This window comes from Amblyomma maculatum, chromosome 2 (assembly GCF_055883805.1).
Source record: "Amblyomma maculatum isolate TAMU_Amacu chromosome 2, ASM5588380v1, whole genome shotgun sequence".
Classification (NCBI taxonomy): domain Eukaryota; kingdom Metazoa; phylum Arthropoda; class Arachnida; order Ixodida; family Ixodidae; genus Amblyomma; species Amblyomma maculatum.
Genome location: NC_139345.1, coordinates 187,939,633 through 187,963,175, shown reverse-complemented (window position 1 = coordinate 187,963,175; position 23,543 = coordinate 187,939,633). Strand labels below are relative to the sequence as shown.

The window sequence follows — 23,543 nt, the reverse complement described above, 5'->3', positions numbered from 1 at the left end:
AGAAGACCGCCTCGTAGGGCAAAGCGTGATGCTTGACGGCGTAAAGTCCGAGAAGGCGCAGCGTTGGGAAAAGTGGACACGATGTTGATACGAGATGCGAGCCACGGGTCTTTGCGCTGCTCCGCAGGCATATCAGCGATGGTTAGAGACGAGAGGACGGGATCAGCCGCCGTGGAGCAAGCAGGTTCGCTGGATAGGGGAGAACAAGACAGAGCGTCGACGTCCATGTGTTTATGGCCAGAACGATATACAACGAGAATGTCAAATTCCTGAAGGGGGAGGGCCCATCGTGCGAGGCGGCCGAACGGGTCTTTAAGAGAGGACTGCCAACATAACGCGTGTGTGGTCTGTAACGACGGCAAACTGGCGACCGTACAGGTAGGGTCTGAATTTCGTTAGTGCCCACACAATTGCCAAACACTCTTTTTCCGTAATTGAGTAGTTGCATTCAGCTTTAGAGAGAACACGACTCGCGTAGGCGACGACGTATTCGTGAAAGCCGTTTTTCCGTTGAGCCACGACACTTCGAGGCCAACGCCACTCGCATCAGTATGGACCTCAATGGGTGCTGTCGGTCGTAGTGGCGAAGGATTGGTGGCGATGTCAAAAGATGGCGCAATGCGGTGAATGCTTCACCGCACTCGACTGACCACTCACTTAACTCACTGTTTCACCCGAGTAGCTTCGTCAGGGGTGCAATAATAGAAGCAAAGTTCCGTACGAAGCGCCGAAAATACGAGCACTGACCTATGAAGCTTCGAAGTTGCTTGAGTGAGACCGGTTTAGGAAACTCTGCGACTGCGCGCAGCTTGGCCTGATCAGGACGAACACCTTCCTTAGAGACGATGTGACCCAAAATTGTCAACTGCTGGGCACCGAAGTGACACTTCTTAAGATTCAGTTGTAGGCCAGCGTCAGTAAGACAAACCAAAACTTGCCGCAAGCGCTCTAGGTGCGTAGCGAAGTCAGTGGAAAAGACAACAATGTCGTCCAAGTAGCAGAGGCAGATGTGCCACTTGAACTTCCGCAAGATGTTATCCATCATCCTCTCGAATGTGGCGGGCGCATTATATAGACCGAAGGGCATGGTTAAAATTCATCACATTAAATTCATAAAGGCCATCCGGCGTCACAAATGCGGTCATCTCTCTGTCACAGGCGGCCATTGGTACTTGCCAGTAACCGGTACGTAAATAAAGAGACGAAAAGTACTCGGCACCTGAGAGGAAATCAAGAGCATAGTCTATACGCGGAAGGGGGTAATTGTCCTTGTGGGTAATTTTGTTGACGAGTCGGTAATCGATACAAAAGCGAAACTAACCATCTTTCTTTTTTACTAGCACCACTGGTCAAGACCAGTGGCTTTGAGATGGACAGATCACACCACGTTGTAGCATGTCCCTCAACTTGCTCATTGATCACGCGACGCTCTGCCGCTGACACACGATTGGGGCGCTGTCGAAAAGGCGTGTTAGAGCCGGTCTGAATGTGATGCGCGACTGTGGAAGTGCGGCCGAGAGGTGTGTGGGCGGCGTCGAACGCGGAGCGAAACGTCTGTAAAAGGGCCACAAGCTGCGTCCGGTAGGTGGAAGGAAGGGCGTCATCGATGGCGGTTCGGAAGAAGTCGGTTCGAAAGAAGTCGTCTGGCAACGAATCAGGTGTCGGATCGGACGGCAGAGCATCGATGTAGTTACCACGGTTGGTCTCGGAGGCATCCAGGTCAGAGAGAAGGTGGGCTGGTTCAAGAGAACCGGGAGATTCCCCACGTAGCAAAGTAATCGGGCGCGGAGACGGATTGTAGATGAGTAGCTTCGTGAAGCCACCGTGAACATCGAGAGCAGCAGACCGCAGCGGCAGGTGCTTACGGTGGATGAAGGATGCAGACGGCGTAAATAGAACACTTACGGCTGACACTGCAGGACACGAAAGAGGCACAAGGGCACAAGCCTCTGGAGCTACGTCGACATCTTCAGCGATGGTGAGCTTTTGAGGACACACTGAACGGTTGTCGTCGTGCAGTACGTCGCACAGTGTAGAAAATTCCACTTCAGCTCGGGCGCAATCCATCACAGCGTTATTTTTAGACAAGAAGTCCTATCCAAGGATCACGTCGTGAGAACGACAAAACTACGAACTCGACACTGTACAAAAGACCTTCAATGACGACACGCGCTGTACATGCTGCTAAAGGTACAATCCTCTCTTCGCTGGCAATGCGGAGCAACAAACCGTTAAATGGCGTTGTAACTTTTCGTAATCGTCGGCAAAGTCGCTCATGAATCAGAGACACTGCAGCACCTGTATCGACCAGCGCATATACAGACAAACCATCGATAGAGATTACTATAACTATAAGAGCCTTTTGGCTCTTTCTGAAAAACAAGGTTTATTGACTGCACGCTCCTCGCTTTTTGTACATATGTATGTATATATGTGTGTATGTGTATGTGTATATGCATATGTATATAATGTATATATATATATATGTGTGTATGTGTATGTGTATATGCATATGTATATAATGTATATATATGTGTGTATATATGCATATATATGTCTACAGATATATTTTTCCCCTTTTTTTGCCTTACACCTCAAAGTTCTTTGTAAGTGTCTTGGTTTTATTACATCGCAAACTCTATGTTGTAAGTACGTTTATGCTGTATATTGCTTCATTTTTATATTTTACCTGCTCGTTTCATTACTGTGTACAGTGCCCTACCTGCTTGGACCTAACCACGGTCCGCAGTATGTCTGTAAATAAAAATAAAATAGAGATACAATTCTGCGCCAAAATTCCTTCAGCTGGCCTACGCTCTAGTTCTGCTGGCTTGCCTGTGCTATGGGTTTCCAACCCGTTTCTCTATCCCACAGCTTGGCGTAAAGGTGAATGTCTGAGGAGTCTACAACACATCGCATATTTAACCCGTGGAGAGGAAGACGACGCACGGTATCTCGCCATGACTGCTCTGACCCCTCCCCTTTTCGCGCCTGCTCCCTCTTCCACCGACCAATTTCACCACTATGTCGAAGTCTTCCTACGCCGCAGCAAATGCAACTTATTTCCCTACTTTTAAAGTTCAGTTCCCCTTTCTACTCAAATCAGTTCCGTTGTTCGAAGTAGAACTATCACCCATTGCATCGACGCAGCAGCCCATGGAGCAGTGCGACAGCACCCCTATCGTGTCTGCAACTATGCGCCATGTTGTTGAGGAGTAAGTAGAACAGATTCTCCAGAACGGCGTCATTCTGCGCTCAAGCAGCATTTGTGTTTCGCTGTCGTGCTACTTAAAAACAAGGAGCTCCTTCCGCTTCTATGTAGATTGCGTCTACTTAATAGCATTACGAAAGAAGAGGTCTATGTTCTTCCGCGCATAGACGAAGCGCTGGACCGTTTCCAAAAGGCCTAATTCTTTTCCTCCAAGGATTTTCTTCTGGAGACTTGCTGGTGCCGATGGAAGCCACCGAGCGCTCTGAAACCGCCTTTTTTACTCCCGATGGCATTGATAGCATAATTTTAGCCATTGCAATGTTCCTGTTACATAAGAGAATGACGGACGCCACTTGGCATGGACTGAAATAAAAGACCAGCATCTGATATCTCAACGACATTGTGGTCTTTTTCCCTGGCGTTTACACTCAACTCTACCGCTTAAAGCACGTGCTAACTTGCCTTTCTGATGCCTGCTTGCAGCTCACCTTAAAAACATTTTGACCGCCTGGTGGTTGACCATCTCCTGAGGTATGCAAAAACCACTGCTCTTCTATCTACAACAGTATCAGACATATCCTGATTCATATTGAAGCGATTCGGCTCTCGCCACGATACACCTCGTAGACTGTTCTGTGAGACAGGACAAGTCTGCTTACCGGACATTGGTAAAGCCCTACTCAACAAGTGCCATGTTATGAATCGAAACTGCGCTGCCGGTTATCCGCTGACTAACGAAATCATGAACGCTTTAACGTCCCTTGGTGACATGCTCTTTAAGTACGACTCCTCCGACCACTCCGACTGGGATCTCGTTCTTCCATATGTAACATACGTTTGCAATACCGCTACACAGTCAAGTACCGGTTGCTCTGTTTTATCTTCTTCACGACCGTCCCCCTTCTGCTCCTCCAGATACCATTTTCCTTACCATCCAGACGCGTTTGAGCGTACTGCTGCTTCTGAAGCTGCGCGAAAAGCCGAAGAGTCACCAAATTACTCAATCTCTCACGACATAACCTGTCTCACCAGAAATCCTAGCATAAAAACCATCATACGACAACCCAATTCGGCTTAGGCAGCTTTCTGTGGCTCCGCATTCCGTCAACTGCCTAAGAACCTCCTTGAAAGTTATTGGCAAGTATCACGGCCCCTATTGTGTCCTGGAGAGTGTCTCTTCCATTATTTACATTGTTGAAACATTGACCCTATTGTGTCCTGGAGCGTATCTCGCCTATCAATTATATTGTTCAATTCCCGAAGCCTTCTCCTGATTTCAGCCGCCGCCGCGGCTTCGAGATTTCCCCTTTTCTACCCCATGACCTTGTAAAGATGAAGTTCAATTTGTCTAGTTGAGGAAGAAGATTCTGCGTGCTGTTTTCAGCAATATCGCTGTCAATAAGTGTGCTTGACTAGCGTGTAAATGCACTGCTCCCGCAGGCTTCTTGAATCCCAGTGCCTCTAATAAACCCCCATAATACAGTAAAGTAATAATTGCCCCTCCTGTAACTGAGAGTAGATTTAAGCATTAATGAATGCAGGCATACCACGTTGTCGGCAACGGCGAGGAGTCTTCTGCTGTGGTGCATACCTTACAAAGCTATCGCGACTCGTATGACACCTACTACCTCTAATTTATAGGCTCCATCGGTCAGCTTAAATACTTGTACATGGTGGGGTAATTTAGATGCATAATGAGGCAGGTGCACACGCTGCCGTGAAGAGACGCTGGCCTCACAAGAGCGTAGAAGGGGCGTTGCGTTCGACTGCTCTCAGGCCGTTTACAGAACCGCTTTTCGACGGAGGCGACAAGTAAGGCTTGAGTGTGCTGTGCGATGTCGGTGCACGTTAAAGACCTGAGGTGGTCAGCATTTCCGGAGCCCTTTACTGCGCCGTCTCTCATAGCCTGATTTGACTTGGGACGTTAAACCTTTCAAACCACACCAATACTCTTCTTTTAAAAAGGTAAACGCCATGAACTAACACCGCAACAAAGTGATGGACATGAGTCCAATGCTCTTCGGGGTGCTCGGCTCGACAACCTGCGTTTTGTGCTGTTCGAGCAGGCGTGTGGCATCGCGTGGCGTCATCCATAGGAAGGGAGCGGAAGCCATAGCGAACGCCTTCTCGTCTCGTTAAATCTCGTTTTGTTGCCGGGCTTCCAGGTTTCTGTGCCCGGTCGATGGCAAATCATTTCCGGGTTGAAGAATATCGGTGACCAGATGAAGAAACTCTGTGCCCAGAAGAAGGCGAATGGACGCCCGGATGTTCCTACTTTGCGTTGGCTCGACGTCACTTCAATGGCGTAGGCAATTGGAGCTAAAGGCATTTCCTACTTAGAATCTACTCGGAAACCTTTAATACGTTCCCGTCATAACCTTATTGCGGCGAATAAATGCCTCCGAATATTCGACTTTTCCAAATGTTAACAGTTCAAAATATATTTTACCGAATAATGCCTAGGGCCCTTAATTAATGTGAAAATGGCGCAGGGTTACGAAAACGTAAACGTCTTTTGAAGGTTTGGTTTCTTGGTAAAGGAAGGCTTGGTCTTTCTGAGTTCTCGGTGGACACCCACACTTAAAATTAAAGTTTACAATATCACGTACATATATCGTAAGTTCAAATGCCTACATAAAAGTAGTGCTCCTACTTACATATAAAATGGATGTTAACTTGGAAGCGAAATGCTATTACACCGCCCTGTATGCTGCGCAAGACACGGTTGCGTCAAAAGTTTGACAGACAATCACGCGGGCCTCTTTTTCGACCCGTTTATTCTGAGCACAATAATTTTTTGCGGAAAACGTTTGGCACCACTGCTGCTCCCAAAAGAAGTGTGCTCAATGTTCACCTGATGAAGATAATAAAGGCCGTTCTCTCAAACAGTTCTTTGTTATCATCCTCCTAGTAGGTGCAATCCTGTTTATGTTAACTGTGAAGCGTTAGGGATATTCAAACCTTGCGGAGGGAACATACTAAAATAAAAGGGGTCTTTACTGTCGATTGTAAACGCCAAATGTCTAAATGGCTGTGTGAGTTGACAATTGAGATCTATTAATTAGGCTCACATTCATTTCTAAATTAGTAAGCTTACCAATAGCATTCGACGTATTTCATGTGCATTATGATCTGCTTAGTCTTTAAAAAACGCGAAATTTATCATTTTATTTGCCAGAAGGTGCCTTCAGCTTGCGAGTTGCTATATGAAACTAAGCATCACCGCCATTATATATGCTATCTGAATTCAGTGAGTAATTGTTATTTTTTCCCTTTGAAACATTGCCCCCAAGGTTTAAGGACATCAACAATATCCTTCAGTTCCTACAGTCTGCAGGGGACGAACCAACAAAATCTTTAAATAATAGGTGCGTACTATTTAGGTCAAACCCAATGAACCAATTTATAACCCCCCCCCCCCCCCATTCGTCAGCGCAAAAGTGCAAATTTAGCATAACCCGTGCAACATAATTACCTGCTGGCTACTCAATGAAGTATGCACGCACCTTCAGGAAGCATTGGTTTCCTGTGGTTATCAATCTCATTGCTCTGTTTCAGTCCTTCTGCTGACGGCCAGTGTAGTGCACAAATTGTGTTCTTACTTCCTGCAACACGATCAGCGTCCGCCGTACTTTATATAACCATCGTTACGAATCTGTTCACTGTAATCCAGTTTTTTCTGCTAATGAAGCTTGCTTGTCGTCCGACGTACATCTATACCTACCACTACAAATCAGTTTTTCATTCTGAAGAACTGTGCTTGTAGTGCACAAAATGTGCTTTTACTTTTTTGACACACGAACGCATCAGCCATACACAGATATCAACCGCCATTTACAGCAAGCGTGACCGTGCGTGCAAAGATAGATGGATTTATTGAAAGAGAAAGCAGAGTGGTTGGCCGGAATTATTAAAATCTGGCCTGCTACTCTGCACTGGGGAAGGGAAGAAGAAAGACGATCATAATGGGTGACGATCTGGGAGAAGGCACATGCCTTGCTTCTCCTCTATAGAGTTACTTTGACTACAGCCCATTGATCACAATTTCTGAGTCCTCCGCATGGCGGTGAGCATAGAGCCTCTATGAATGAAGGCATATAAAAATAATATGGTGGAAGATATAAAGAATTATTGGTAATATGGGCTTAGTATAATGGAACCTAGACTGCATAGATCATAATAATCATAATGGGATAACATATTTGAGTTCTGCAATGAGCACCTAAACGCAATTATCTAAATATATAGCCGTCCTATTAAACGCCCCGAGAAAGGCTATTCAATAAAACTTGAAAATGGAAACGGTCACTAGCACTAAATATTTCATCAGTCCTGTCGACAACGCAAAACATTTAAAACTGGCTTTATTAGCACCGAACGTACCGGTAAATGAATATTTTCCTTCTCCTGTCACCCTCAATGGTGTAGACACCTGTGTATCCGAAAAGAATTGCATTTCCGACGGTGCCTAACTATGGTCACACACTTGGGAGAGACCATTGAGTGAGCTCATCAAGAGAGCACCGATTACGCGATTACGTCATCGGGAAGGTTTGCGCACGGGGATGTACCGCCCTGATCAATTGCGAGCAACATCAGCAACATATTTAGAAAATACTGGTTAATTAGGGCTTACACACAATGATTCTAAAATTGACTTGAATTCTTCATTAATTTTTTGGATTACGATATTTCGGCAAGCAATGTTTCAGAGACACATGAGAAACCCGGAGATGAAATCTAGTGCAATTGAAAAATTCGCAGTCTATGAAAATACTTCTCAAGCTGGATTCTTCCTGCAGAACACCGCGTTTTATACACCTATATTCACGCTCAATCGGAGACCAATGATTTTTTTAGAATATCGCTGCCATAATCTACCAATTTGGAAGCAAAAGGCACTTGTGTACACTTATTTGGTGCGAGCGCCAGAGCTAGGCTACACGACAGCAAAAACATTAAAGACGACTCTTACGTGTTTTATGTAAAGGACACGTTCGAATGCAGTGGCACCATCTTTTAATCCACATTTATCGCAAGCAATACTCTTGGTGACGGACGAAGGTCAGCAAAGGCAGAAAGCGCAAAATTATCGATTTCTCAGCGATGATATAATTACACTTTTTTCGCAATTTTTTTATATCAGTTTTTGTTTAATGATCGCGCTGACACTGAAATGTCATTGCATACCTGTTAGTCACCATTTCTGAAGCAAGGTAAACATTTTATCATACTTTAGCACATTTAACGTTTGGTGGCTGCGTGAAGAAAAATAAAAAAAGGAAGTCAGGCCCCTGACGGCTGCATTTTGGTTTGGGGATGCTCCCATAGTAGAGACAGGTGCGCGCTTAAGACAGTTCGTAAATATATAGGCTTTTAATATCGCGCACTCAGATTTCAGGTTGATGCATTGGTGCGTAAAAATAAATCGATTACAGGTGCTGCCGGTCGCTGCCATTTCCGTTATAAATCTAAACTCAACTTTTCTGCGGAAGCCATGAGCTCTTGTAAAGTCTGATGATAACCTATTTTACAATGCAGTACGTAATAAACAAAAATAAATGTCTGGTATTTGTCGCTTGCGCTGAATATCTTAGAGAGTTTCAAAATGTTCCTGATCGTTCTGGCCGAATTCTTGCGTGACACTTTTTTTTTCTGCAACTCTGGCTACATCATTACGTGCCCCATGACAGGTAATAATTGTCGTTTTTGCCGTTTTGAAATGACTTTATTGCTTGTCGCAAGACCGTGCTGTACAATAAAATTTAGTTGCGATAAGCCCAACACATCTTTATGGATTTCAAGCAGGCTGTTTGATTTTGTTTAGTACAGAAGTAAAGTACTCACATGACCGTCAAAAGAGAAGCTGGCGTTGAACTGCTGTTCGCTTACGTAGTCCCAGTCCATGCGGGTTCGCTGCAACAGCGGCGAGAAGAAAGGAACCTGCGCCGCAGCAGTTTCCAGCCCACCCGCTTCGATGAGCAGCACGGTTGCAGTGCCGTCTAGCGAAAGTCGATTGGCGAGCACACAGCCGGCAGACCCGGCGCCCACTGGGAAGAAGAGCCGAAGAAATATGCCATAATGGCTAGGGTGTATCGGAAAGAGAAGAAATCAATGATTGACTCTGTGGTGGTAGCGCTTTGGCTGCCATTACTTGCGAGGACACTATTCACTCAATCGGACACATTTAATTGCCAGTGGCGACTGTCTGTCGTCATGGCACAGTCAGAAGGAAAGCTAAGTCAAATATTTCCTCACCCCTCATATGCTGCGTTCTTCTGGTTGCGACATTGGGCTTCTCCGCGAATGTTATCGGCTTCGTTTTTCTTCGCACGCACGATGGAACCGTGGCGGCCCAGTCAAAGTTGTTGACTGCCGCTGGTCACGCGTCTATCATGGCGCAGATGCTGCCCGTGACGTTTTACATTCGCTCTGCGCTACAAAGACGACTAAGCGGCCTCTGGTGCGCGAGGGCCGCTAGCCATATTCACAAAATCTTTGCAACCAATATCGAAATATCGAAGCTCAACTAGTGCAAGAAATATTAAGAGATAAGTTCCCGCGAAATGCGTGCTGTCAGCCGCGCGAAAGTTGGAGCATTCTCGGACGAATAAGAATAATCTGTGTTTCTGATCCTGCCGAGGGACATTCTGCGGGTTTACATCTTGTGTACGCGTCGTGCTGTCTGCATTGTCATCCGATTGAGGCACATGCTCATCGGCGACTGGACGGACGCATCAGGGAACGTCACCGCGGTTTAGCTTCCGTAGCAGCTCTGCGCAGTGCAAAGTATTTTGATTACTGCAGTTGGCTGGTCGAGCACTACACATTTGAGCAGCGTTGCCAAGAAACATGGAAGTCAATGTAGCAGTAATCGTACGGTATCGCCGTCTTTTGCTAAACACGATAAACTGTGAAATGAGGCTGAATGTAAGACCTGGGCGTGGCTGGAGTCTCCTTCATTCTGTCTTCAAGAAAGCAGCCGAGGGACGTGCACATCAATTAAACTTAGGCATTACGCCCACGATAAATATACTTCACAGGTCGACTAGTTCTCCTGACAGCTCAAGTTGCTGACCATTTAAAATGCTTTTTATATATTTGCCGTTATTACGGGGTCCTGAAAAGAAAACAATTTTTTTTCTCTCTAACCGACGGGCGAGGGAATACATCAATGGATTAAGAAAATCTTGATAAGGCAAGGACAGGTGATAACTTGCCTATTATATAGTCGTATTCCCTCTGCACTATCCACGTGTTGTACAGCGCTGGATTGGGCAACTTGAAGAAAACTAGCACGGTTACGACGTTCAGGAGGCTAAGGAAGATGTTCGGCATGAGAGCCATGATTTCTGTTGGCGAGCTTCTAGTGCGGCTTGGGCTCGGTCCAGGTGGCTGCCAGATACTTATACGTAGAGAGTCACATGCACGTGCAGCTGTGCACATAGCGATGCTTGAAGCAGACAACAGGGTAATATTTATGGAGGGTGAAAAGAGAATTCTACCTCCGCTTGCTAACACTAGGTTGGAAAATGACTTATTACCACTTTGTTGCAAAAGTTATGTATGCGAACTGTGTTTTATTTTTGCTGCTTGAGACTGCAATATGAACATTGAAAAGTAATAGACATTTGTTGCATCCGCATTTCAAGAGTATACATTTTTGAAAGTTTCAGTGAGAGTATCTACCATTGCCTTGTATCAATAATCAAACCTTATTCTTGCACCGAAGTTGTTTGGTGAATGTATTAAAAGCCTTTGGCCGCTGGTGATATTTGTGTTAGACAGAAATATATAGAACATCGTAATATTTGTTGCTCAGCTTCTTAGCTGCGTACTTGGCAGCTGAACACACTGATGGGAGGCGCCCTGCAACACGAGTGTACAGATGAGATGTTTGGCTCCTCTTTATTCAGGCGATTTTCGATAGACAGAGGCAGTTTAATTCGATGGGGCGACGCTGACATTAATTGAGGAGCATGATTTGACAAGCGGCAGCGCTCGAGTCCGCCTAACTGAGCAGCAAGTAAGTTTTGTAGCGAGCCTTTTTATTATTTATGCATTTTGTCATGCGCAGAATGAAATTGTGCCAATCTGCTCGCTTTGAAATCAAGCGAGTGCTGTCTGCTGACCGTTTCTTTCCCTTGTGTATCAGGGTGCTGCTGCAGCTACGGGAGCAACAAAAAAAATGAATCTTATTTTTGTTTCCAGACGCATGGGAGTGTTCTTGCTGGAAACAACAGCTTCAAATTTTATTAGGCATTTGCGCATTCAAGCCCAGTAGGAGCTTGGAAGGGTACTATAGGAGAAATGTTCAATAATGAGCAAATGCTTGTGGCTTTCAGATAGTCGCAAATACTGTCGGGGTAGAAGTTGACGAGTGAGAAGTTTTTGTAGTCACATTCGCACTTATACCTTCGCCGAACCTTCCTTGCGGGGTTATTCCACGCAGAACTCGTGGCTGGCGACCTCTACAAACGATGTAGAACGCTACACAGGCTCCTTAAAACTCCACCCTGAGGTTCTTGCCGCTTATGGCACATTGCGGCGCCAGAAATGACAAAAAATGGGTCATAATTATTCGTGCGCGAGTCTGACGCGGAACATGAGCTCTACATGCAAAAAGGATGAATCAGCTGTGGAATTTCGAATATCTGTTCATACTCACAAGCTGATTTAGTGTAATTGGGGGAAGGAGTGGCAAACCAATATCTCAGTACTTCACTTAAAATTCCAGAAGAGGATATGAGCAGCAGATATTGCGGAAGGATAAACGACATTAGACGCTAACGTACATAATTGGAACTCCACGCAGTACAGTGTATGATTCATAGGTATACATTGTGCACCCATGAGACAGACGCGCAGCTGATGCTAGTGAGGACACAGTGTTTGCCTCGTGCTGCAGATGCGTTAGCACTGAGTGGAAAACGTTTAGGCGCTAATCGCATGAGGGGAGAGTTCGCGGCGACGGACCGCGTGAGGCCGACGCGCGGCGGGCTGTGGGCCGCCAAAGCATTGCCGCTCGTCGCTGTAGCTCAGTTTCTGGGTTTTTAGAATATTTCGTGTGTCGCCCGGAAGCAGCTCGCGAGGCTGCGAATCGCAGCAGGCTTTGGGGTGCTCAAGTTTTGTTCTAGCATTTTTTTTTACTGGTGAAGTTTGTTTTACTAGTCCGGTTTCGACGAAGAACCTGGTGCCTACAGACGCTTACTTCGTCCGGTCCGTGTATTATGAGCGCATCGAGACAATTCAGTAAAAGCTTTGAAAGGTAGTAAAAGAAAAAGAAAAAGCTAGTGTGGCTAGATATTGTTAATTTTTGAAAGGAGCAGGAGAAAGTCACTGCTTGCAATACTAGTGGGCATCGCAGTGTACGAGCGCACAGCTGCGCTGGGAAACGCGATGCGTTACAAGAAATTTCACCAGTGTTTTATCGTTCTTTATGCTGTTTAGTGTTATAAATGGGACTAGCGTGACTGCACTACCCTTGACCGAACAACGAGGCGGCGGTAACAGAGCAACGCTGAAAACGCGCCTCTCTGTCGCTGAGCCCCGTCGCTCCGTGCGGTGTGCACCAGCGGCAACGACAGGCGTTGCGGCGGCGTCGCTGACGGATCGCTAGGAGTGGTCGCCTCATGCGGTTACCGCTTTAGCATACTCCGTGAGCATCTGCATGGGCGCGTAGATAAGGTGCGTAGAGTCTTAAGATTTGTAGCTCCAAGGGGCGTTCACTTCCTTTATGTAAAGTGATGAAATTGTTCCTTGAATGCTATCCATGGGTGGAAGATATGGTGCGAAATATGGCATGGCGGATGCTACTCGCCGCCAGGGCACCCCGGGCATTGCGGCAAAAGAGACCAAGAAGTGCGTGAGTGGATTTACCTGTGGCCTCTGGTGGCGGTTTGCGTATTCCAAAAGTATCAACAAGATATGGAATACTAAATGCGGTCATCTGTGAAATGGCCAAATTATCTGCCTTATTTTAGGAATGGTTGCTTTCCATCGGCTGAACTTGTTTCTAATGACAATCAGAGATAATTATTTGGTGACAGTGTCAGGCCCAAATGTAGGAGGGAAGATGTTACGGTATTGAGCGTGTGCTTGAGGGCTGACTGTGTGATAAGGCGAACCTTGGACACGGTACCATAACAATGCATAACCTCTGTACGCATAACGAAGACTGAGTTCTTCTCCTGGGCTCGATCAACAGCAGTAAAGCCACATTAAATAATGTACGGGTGAAGAGGGAAAACTAATGGCACTCTTCTATGCTGCTGAAATAACAAAACAGCTTCATTTTACTCGATTACTGAAACGTCGTTTAGTGGAAAGATGTGAATAAAAAGAAAAAAAAAGCTGGTGCTGTAGAACAGATGTTTTGAGAGAGGCCAGCATGACAGAATACAAAATATTGAAGCTAAAACCTTCACTAGGCTAGTTAGCTCCGAGTCTCGCGTGTGCTTCGTCGTTAGAAAAAGCCACAGCTGCGCATGCGCTAACCACGTGACGTCACAGGAGAGGCAGGTGGTTGGAGCCGCCGCTGCCGCGACTCCGCCGGTTCACCTTTAGCTGGTGCCGCGCGCTTCTGCGCATGCGACTTCGAACTAGACTTCGTCCCATCGTCAATAGAACAAACACTACAATTAGGGACAACTATAGATTTAGCCTATCAGAGTTAAAGTCTAAAATCTGAAAACTGTATGAAAACTGTGGCAAATAGCCTCATGTTACTTTACGGATCACCGGGCTGTGTTTATGCCTATACAGAAGTGTAACGGGGATGATGATGTGAAATTGGAATATTGTTTAACCTTATGTAATGTACGGCTGTAATCAATGTTTCACCGTGATGATAAGCCATGGAATATAGATAAGGTGCAACCGTGAATAATAAGGTAAGCCAGAACTACGCCAAGAAACCACAAGCGAAGGCATGGCATCGCCGAAGCTTTTCGCTTCTGATATCCAGGCTTAACCAAGCGAAGCCACCACCAATATTTTTCTCTAAACCTTCGTAATATCCGTCGTTGAAATTCTGACACGAGTGGTGAAGTAGTCAGCTGTCAAAGGAGCAATACTCTTCTTCAATGTAATTGTAAACTAAAATTATTCTGAGAGACTAGATAACAACTGAACTCTAACCTCAATGGCAAGAGGTTTCATAAGCTTGTTGATCGTAAGCGTGAAAGAAATAGAGCGCAGAGCCAAGTAAAATACTCTTGGCAAGGCAGACGGGTTGTGGGACACCTGAATGCTTCCACTGTTTCAGCTTAAGGCATGAACGAAGCACTTCGTTCAAAATATTGAGCAAAATCCGCAAAGCAGTGCCTCCTAGGTTGTAGACAAGGAGCTAGACGCTTTATTGTGGTGGTGAACAGTGTTCGATCGACGCCTGTAGCTCTACCACAACATTGTAATCCCACCAAAGGGCTCTGAAAATGACCCTTTCTGGAAGTGTAGAACTGTATATGATGTGGGTAATCCTCATGAGACGCCTAATCTTGATGAATTGTCGTCCACAATTAGATCAAGCTAATATGTACACAGCACATTTGAAGAAGGGCTTTGCTTGGCATGAAACATGGGAAGATGCTGATTTCCCTGCGTAATTACAGTCGATTACGCCACTCAGCTATGCACTGACTGACCAGTCGCACTGCCTAGCGTAATGCGTGGGCAGAGCTTTATGCAGAGCGGGAAAAGAAACATTCTGGGGTATCAGGAGTGTCGAGAATCACTATGATCCGTCTTGCGCCAAATATCTCAGAGATGGAGAAGATCTATGTGCAGCTAACATCATCAGCAGTGGCACAGTGCGAAGACGATGAAGCAGGAGATAACAAAGGGGTGGAAAGAGAGGGCAGAATAAGGAAAAGCATTCCACCAAACTGCCGCGTTCTTTTTTTACTCAGTGTAAATGCGAATCGAGTGAAAAGCCAAGGCATTAGGCAGATCGAATCATGACTGTGAAAACAATTATTGACATCGCGCACAGCATCTCATGATGGTAAAAAAATGCTGCTGCGTGTTTTCTGTAGGTGGTAAGGTGTAAGGGAGATTAGGTTAACACTGTTACCGCGGCCCATAGCGACTCTTGAACAACTCAATCTGATAACTTCGAGTCTTTGGCATGTTCGTTAATGTTCTCCAGTTCGAATATATAAGGATCAGACAGGAGGACACAGAGCTTTAGACATCAAAAACCAGATCCGTTTGAATTTGTTTACTTACTTACCACCAGTACATAGAATTTCCAGGAATGGAGTATTAGATAAGGGCTACATGTGCTCCTTTTGCTGCTGTGAGCACATAAGGCACGCGTGATGAGCGGCATTGAAGATTTTAAAGTTTGGTTCAATTTCCTGATAAATCGGGTGCTATAACAAGCACATCCAAAAATCCGTAAATCTTCATCTTCGATGCTTATCACGATTGCTATTATCCTTAAGTTTTCCAAATAAAAACATTTGCTGTGGAGTAGTTGCTGGTGAGTTATTCATTCTTTCCTTTGTTATTTTTAACAATGCAGCTATACTTACGGAGGTAATTATTGATGCAACGATCCTCTTTTGCACACACACTTTGTCCACCCAAGATTAGAAACTGGTACGCCACACCGTATTAGTATTCCACGGACGGCTGTTTACGCTCGATTTTGCATTCAGTGGTGCGGAGCACTAACAGTTGCATAGTCTGTCTAGCTTCAGAGGAGTAGAAAAGCTGATATATATTCATTTAGCACTTATCTTCAGGATATGAAGAGCTGTGTATAACCACTGGCTATATTTTTACTAATGTTATTATTGCGCGCATGCACATGCCTGCTAATTAGCGTTCAGGTTTCTTAACAATACTTTACTTCTACCCTAGGATCCGTTTCGGAAAATGACAAGAACAGGATAGCACTCTTGCTGGAGACTTAGATGCATAAGATACAGTCAGCGTTTTGGAAGGGCATTTTGAAAGCACAAATACCCGACCTTTTGTTAGACCAGTTTATTATCAGCGAACTGAAAGGAATGAGATGCTTTGTACTGTGAGGTTTGTTGGCCCAGCAAGGTGTCCGGAAGTAAAAATGCAGGTAACGAGTGCAAAGTTTAGTTTATTGTTAGAGGATAGCTCCAATGCTCAAACCGGCATGTAAATGTTTTGAACATTGCTAGTATCTTAGCGGCTGTGAATTGAAAAAGGTCTCGGCACTATCAGTAAAAAAACTAATAGGGCAGTTCTCAACCGGTTTGAAATCACATCTTCATTCACGCTTCAACGTCTTCGTTTGCGGACTTGTCAAGTTTGGCTAAAGTATGTGACTTACACTGGGGCGCAGGAAGAGCCGATGCACGTCCCCTTCTTTCGAAAGTCGGGATATTCTACATAACATATGTCTTCTGTAGGTAAACCAATACAATTTCTGAGATGCTAGTGTTATTTCAGCTGTGTTTTGAAAAGGAACTCTATGACACAGGTTAGTGCATACTTATATGAAAGTAATAGAGAGTTCTCAGACAGTGACTATTGTAGGTTTGTGATGCCTGTTTAAAAAAAAAATATGGAGGATGATTCAGCCTATAGTAGACTGCACAAGGGTACGAACAATGTACAGATATACCTCAAACGGGTCATACACTTTCAGTAGACTAAGCCTGTTTTTTTTCATAACTTTAATATCTACCACCTCCGTACGTCTTGTTACCCTATAGTAGATTTTAAAAGATTCCGCTACCTTTCCAAAACTTGGGAGACATTTGACGAAGAACAAGTCTTCATGATGCAAGAGTTTTCGAGTATTGTTGTTCTGTGGAATATTGGCGGTTCCTTAATTTTTATGTACAGACTGTTTATGGCTGACGCTCAGTATGTGCCAGTTGAATGTCTTAAATCCAAGGTGTGCATTAGATGCAAGTATTTCCATGTATGATTATCTTACAAGCCCATACACCATGTAGCCATAATCTGAACAACAGTGTAAAACAGAGCGAGAGATAAGCAAAAGGCGTGTCCTGTCGGACCTGAAGTGTTTCCCTGAGTTAACATTAAATATATTCAAAGATTAGGAATCTTCCTCGTTCGTTATTTTTTTTTTTTTTTTGAGGAGGTGTGTTTTAAGGACGGTTGTGAGTTTCTGGAAAGGTTCAGACTAGAAGTTTGTCTTCGAGTCTTATTGGTAGTACGATTCTATTCAGTCAGGGGGCCGCATCAGTGAGGATTCACTTCCTAAGTAGAGCAGACAGCCTGTAATTCTTGTATGAGAGATATGAAACATTTCGGACCTGCACTTGTCGCCAGTTTATCTACGGTTAGCATTAAATGCCTCTCACATGCTGCGAAAACTGGCTAATACCTGCAAACACTGCAGAGAAAGTGGCAGCCGGATTCAAGAGAGCACTCACATTCTCTGTAAGGCATGTTGGAAGGATGACAAATTGTGCAAAAAGGAGTTATCCACCGGATTCCGCTTTCTTGTGGCTTCTACTATGCGATTAAGGCGGGTCTGCGTAAATATCCGCTTTCTGGAACACAACAGCTCTCTGAGTAGTGGAACGGAATCGGATCTTCGTATTCATTGTCGGCACAAAATTACATGTGCTACACATTGTTCAATCACTAGCCAGTCATTTTCACACATAGCGACCAGAGTGTAAGGAAGATAGAGGAGTCTCACCATATTGCCAAGGGTGCTTTCTTTTGTGTCAGCCCGCCGTCTGTTTCACTTAACAGCTGTGAATTGTGCTTTTTAGGGTGTTTTTGCGAACATTAAGGGTAATCTATACTGCCAAGCTAGCTTTATTTTAAACTTGCCTTGGAAGGAGAGGTTTTCCTGTTTGCAAGTCTGTATTAAACATTTTGCTGAAAGTCAGCGCTCGCTCAACATCGCTCAAGTGCAATAAAAGTTGCAATAAACCGTGCGAAAATGTGAGACATTCGCGCTTTCTCGAATTGCACAGACTTAAATCCTCACTTTTCCACTGCATATGAAAAGTGCCCTCTCCGTGACAGCAAGATGTTGAGCCACTAACGACTGCTGTGTTCACGTTTTTTTCTCGGGTTTTGCTCGCATTCGTCGTCGAAAGTAAAATGTTTAAGAAAACAATAAACCTCCTATTGAATTACTACGTCTCCTTGTGCTAAAAACCAACCACTATAGGGCAAATGTTTTAACAGTACAGTAGCTTGCTGTTAAGCGCGGGCTGATTGAAGAGCAGCAATAATGCTATGATGTCGTCTTTTAAGGTGCCTTAATTCGGATGAACAGTTCCGAAGCAGTTAGGGGCAGTGTGGTCGCAAGCGTCCAATGTTTGCGCACAAGAGCTACGCTGCTACACACGATAGTGGCTCATATATCGCGACTTAACAGGAATAAATGTAACAGATATTCAAAGCAGCAGGCGCCGCCTTCCCGAATGTGCGCTGTTAACAAACATGTTTAACATCTAGTCAGTTAAGAGTCTTAGTTTTTTTACTCCTGCCTTTTCGCAAGTGGTAAGAAATGTTCTTTTTATTTCTGCTACTGTTTTAAATGATAAAATTGGTGAAAAAGCAAAGGTTTTCTTTTGCTTTGGTATCTACGAACGGTTTAGCAAAGGTATAATGAAAGAATCCCACATTTCTACATTTACCTTGACGACATTCATTCTCGCAGACAACAGCTGCAGAAAAATTACATAATTCTGCCTCAATCGGGAGAGATTTCTTTACATCTCAGGATTTGCGGTTGCACGCAGTGCTATTGAAGAGGCTATGCAGGGCTTACTGCCTTGTATATAGGCGGGCTGAACGTAGCGCTGATATGAACGCACAGCCTCTGTGAATGCGCCAAATCCATTGCTCCGGTACGTTTCACCTTTGCTTTTCTGCGTTGAAAAAGGCGTGCCTTTCAAGATAAATTGTATAAGAAAGCTTTTTCCCTGTTCTACGCTTTGCCCTTTGTCGAATAAACCGGCATCGAACTCTTATATGTGACACGGAACTACTTTCCCGGAATGGAACTCTGGTTAAAACAAAAAGTTAGTAAAGCGACTATTTTACTGAACGCGCATGCGACACCACTTATTCAACTCAGTGGCAAAATGGCTAACCGACTAGCGGAGAAACAGTTCTTTCTGTGAAAAGGAATGACGCGGCATATAAATTACATCTGTTGTGCTGATAGACAGGAAAAGACAACTGCATGGCCAAAGTAATAGAGAGCCTTTCATTGGGAAAAAATGCGGATCTGCGGAGCCCGCTATTCCTCTTTCTGCTTTCAGCCGCGCCAATTTCCGTGTACATCCGCAGACACACGTGAGCAGGTGGGCAGAAATGCGAGCAGATGCGACCACTCTTGCGCAGATTTCATCTAGCAGAGGCGCCTTAACGCGGAGCATGTTCTAGATTCCTATCTGCAGCTCACTCTCACGGCTGCTATCAGTTACCGCCTGAAGCAGTAACTGCTATCTATTTTTATTTGTTACCTATGTGGGAAACCCCGCTTCAAGTTGCGTTTAGTTAACATAAAAGATGTGCCAACATTAGGTAGAAAAAATGTTTTTTTGCTGGTTTGTTGTCACCTAATTGCGCGCAAAAGATTCAGGCTGCATATCAGGGGCCGAAGTCTTGAATCTTTCTGGCACGGTAGAAAAGTTGATTCAATGGTCGAGGCGGCAGGAAATTCGACTGCATCGGCATTGCCTCTAGTGAAGGGAAGTATGTCACAATCTAGCCTTACGCACAAGCGGCCACAGCTGCTGTCTAAATTTCCTGGCGCTACTCATATAGCCTTTTTGAGTTATTAATGTCTGCAATTTTGCGGTAGGAAGCGCAGCTTTTGCGGTGTAAGACTCAGCAGCTGGCGACAAGCGGATTACATCTGCGCGGCCTCACGCCGTGCTCCGTGTATAAGGAAACAGCAGACATTGTGGTGTTTGTGCTAGCTACCAGTTTTGGAGTGGGGCAAGTAAACCAGCGCCACATTGGGCTCTAGCTGGTGCAAGAGAGTGCTGCAGGCAGACCCATTCCAAACGTCATGGTCTTGAAATGACCGCTTACAGATGAAGGACGAAAATGACCCGTGAACGCATCTTCTTATCACCGTCATTATCATCAGCCTGACTATGCTCACTGTAGTCCGCAGCCTCTCGTATATTCCTGCCATTTGTCTCCTCCTGCGTTACCCAGGTAGCACAGAATGTGGGGCCCCAGTAGGTCCCATGTAGGCAAGTGGGGCTGAGGCAACCATCATAAAACCTGCATCGGTCCCCGATGGGGCAAATGTGGGCAAGCCCCATTTGGGCTTGCCCCTGTTCCTTCTGCATGGGTCCATAGCGACGTTGCTCGGGATAATGCAGAGCACATTCCTGCATCTAGACCGTAAGGGTCGTTTGTCGGATGTTTGGGCAATCCATCATAAATGTGGGCTTTTTATGGGAAAGCCCTCAGTGATGTTATGTTCGTTGTTCGGCAGGTACAGAAGCAGACGACGAGAACAGTAGACGATGATCTGATGATGGTCAGGAGGAGATATATATTTACAGATGAAAAATATTATTTACATTGGCAAACAGTTACAGTAGCAAGTCACACAGACAACTGCAACTTAAGACAAAATAGACTCACACAGAGAAGTCCCTCTACAAGCCCTTACTTTTCTACCGAGCATTTCGGTTAAAGCCTAGGGACTGTAAATACGTGCTAAACACGGAGCCTCGAACTTGACTGACAAACATGGTCCGAGGACCGCTTTTTGATGACAAACATCAACAAAGGCCCGAGGGCGGTCACCTTCGGTGATCCGCCCCGAAAATAAAGCAGCCAATCAAATTATTGAAAAACATGCCACAACCCCCCTGGGTAGGGAATAATCTCGGACCCAGGTCCTTAATTACTTCAAAAAAAATACAACATTCAAAACACATACTCTTTCCACTCGCCGGTCCCCAAACCCTCTCACACAGCGCCTGTCTTTGCCTCCCCCCCTCAGCGTGTTTGCGACGCGACCTTGCAGCTGTGCCTTTGTTAAAGAAACGCCGCGGGGCATCTCGAGGCGAGGTTACTCAGCCGTCCCGTTCGAGGAAAAGGAGGTGGGGGGCACTGTCCCAGAGCAGTGTGCAGTCGCCGTCGCGTGGAATGTCTCGCGGCACAGCGGGAGAACGCTGGGCTGATTGCCTACTTGGGGGGGGGGGGGGGGGGACAGGGGTCGTGCCTATTGTCGCCCTCTGCTGGCCGTAAGGTGGTTCGCAGAAGCGTGCCATTGTTGTTCCCGGCTGCGTTCGCGTCTTGGCGACGCCTCGGGGCGAAAGGACGAAACAAACCAGGCCTCCCGCACGCCCCGCGAGCCCGCGCTCAAGAAAAGGGGAGACAAGGAGAAAGAAAAAAAAAACAACAGCGCTCGCTCCTTGGCCTCGGCGCGTGGGGGGATCGACCGCCAGCGCGACTCCACGTGCGAGTCGAGTTTCACTGCGGCCTTACACGCCCCTCCCAAGAGGGTAAATGAGCTTGGAATCCGGTCATTTCAGCCCAATACAACAAAGGCCGCAACAACCCGCGAAGAAAACAAAACATGTAAGACACTCCGCATGTGAATGAAACACCAAATGAAACTCGCGACACAAGATGGGTATAACACAAAACAAATCACACATTCGCATCGGTGGACTGGACAGTGTTCGTGAAAGTCCCGCGCGCGAGCAATTGGATGTCCTCACGTCAAGTTTCTGCGTACTCCACCGTTCACATCACACATTGCACCGGGTACGCGGGAACATTCACGCGTCGTCGAAAGGCCATGGCTGAAGCGTGTGCTTGCTCTACGCCCCAAGTCCCATTGGGGACACGGGTTAACGCGTCGGCGTTACCATTGCTTGACCCCTTCCTGTGGGTCACCGTCACATTGTAGAGCTGTAAGGCCAGCGCCCATCGCGCGAGTTTTGCCCCATGAGGCGTACTAGTAGTGAGATAGGAGAGAGGGTTGTGGTCAGACACCACGTTAATTTCTGCCCCGTACACCCAATGATCAAATTTCTTTAGTGCCCAGATAATGGCGAATGCTTCCCGCTCGATCGTAGACCAGCGGGTCTGCGCTGGCGTGAATCGGTGGCTGGCAAACGCTATCGGCCTTTCCCGTCCCTCGTCTCCCATCTGCGCCAAACAAGCCCCCGCTGCAACGTCGGACGCGTCGGTGAACAGCCAATATGGTTTTTTAATGTCGGGGGTGTTAGCGATGCAGCTTCGCACAGAGCTGACTTGAGCCTGTCGAGCGCGTTTTGCGCTTCCTGGCTCCACGGAATCGTGTTAGGTACACCTCGCCTCGTCAAAGACGTGAGTGGTGCGGCCACCTCGGCGTATCCTTCAACGTAATCGCGGTAGTAACCACATAAGCCTAGAAGACTCCGTAGCTCCAAGGCGTCGCGTGTTGCCCTAGCGGTTAGGGATCGCAAACAGACTACCTCCGGCCACCGCGTGCACAAGTCAACGAGGGAGAGAGCGTACCTATGACCCTTGCTCGACGGAACATCGAGCGGCCCGATTATATCAACATTTACGACCTGAAACGGATGGTCGGGTCTGGTGAGAGGTGTGATGGGAACCCTATCTTTAATTCGCCTGTCTGAGCGGACTTGACAGCCGTGACATGTCCGGCAGTGTCGCGTTACGTCCCCTTCTAAGCCTGGACAGAAAAAGCTGTACTTAATTCTGGTCTTTGTCTTCCGCGGCCCCAAATGGCCTCCCCAAAGAGACTCATGCGCAAGGCAGAGTACCTCTTCACGCCTGCTAAGGGGGAGCACAAGCTGCTTCACTTTGCTACCGGAGATCGAGTCCCAGTGATACAACAAACCGTCTGAAACAAACATGCCTGCCTTCCATGCCTTTGCATCAGCCCACGCTTTCTTTAAGGTTTCGTCTGATATTTGGTCGGATCTGAATACCTGGCGCTATTTTAGGGCTGCGTCCGCGTCATCCTGGATCGAGATTACATCTTCCTTCTCGCTTTCTTCCAGATCTACTTCACAGGGCTGTTCGGTCGCCACACCCTGCTCACCACTCATTAGTTTGTCTGCCTCAGGCCCCGCCGCTTGCTCCTCGTGTGATGTAGAGCCCAGCTTTGCGCTCTGCTCCGCCATGGTGACAGACGCGTTAACTGCTTTAGACAGAGGGCAGGCCTTATTCATAACAAGTGCCTCTTAACGACTGTCTATCTCCGAAAGCAGTTCCCAATCCTCCCTGGAGAGCAAACAATCCACTCCCTCCGTCAGCTTATCCGAAAGCGCGCATACAATGTCTACTGCCTCGGGTCCTGCTATGTGTGCGGTGGGCCGCCTGATGCTTACCGCAAGAGTGACCAGTTTTGCGTTAACCGTCT

General features: G+C 46.2%; 1 protein-coding gene across 3 annotated transcripts in view; it reads right to left on the bottom strand.

Annotated features, from left to right (window-relative positions):
• LOC146200637 (glucose dehydrogenase [FAD, quinone]-like) overlaps positions 1-9,721 on the bottom strand; it is a 126,380-nt gene extending 116,659 nt beyond the window's left edge. For 2 of the 3 annotated variants that reach the window (XM_084595580.1, XM_084595581.1), the window contains exons 1-2: positions 9,470-9,721; positions 9,059-9,261 (exon numbers count right to left, since the gene is read on the bottom strand). In XM_084595580.1, the coding sequence (XP_084451706.1) occupies positions 9,059-9,261; positions 9,470-9,476 (210 nt within the window). In that variant the 5' untranslated portion in view covers positions 9,477-9,721. Of the gene's footprint in view, positions 1-9,058; positions 9,262-9,469 lie in introns of those variants that run through there. The other variant, XM_084595582.1, reaches the window with a different exon arrangement.
• Positions 9,722-23,543: the final 13,822 nt, after the last annotated feature.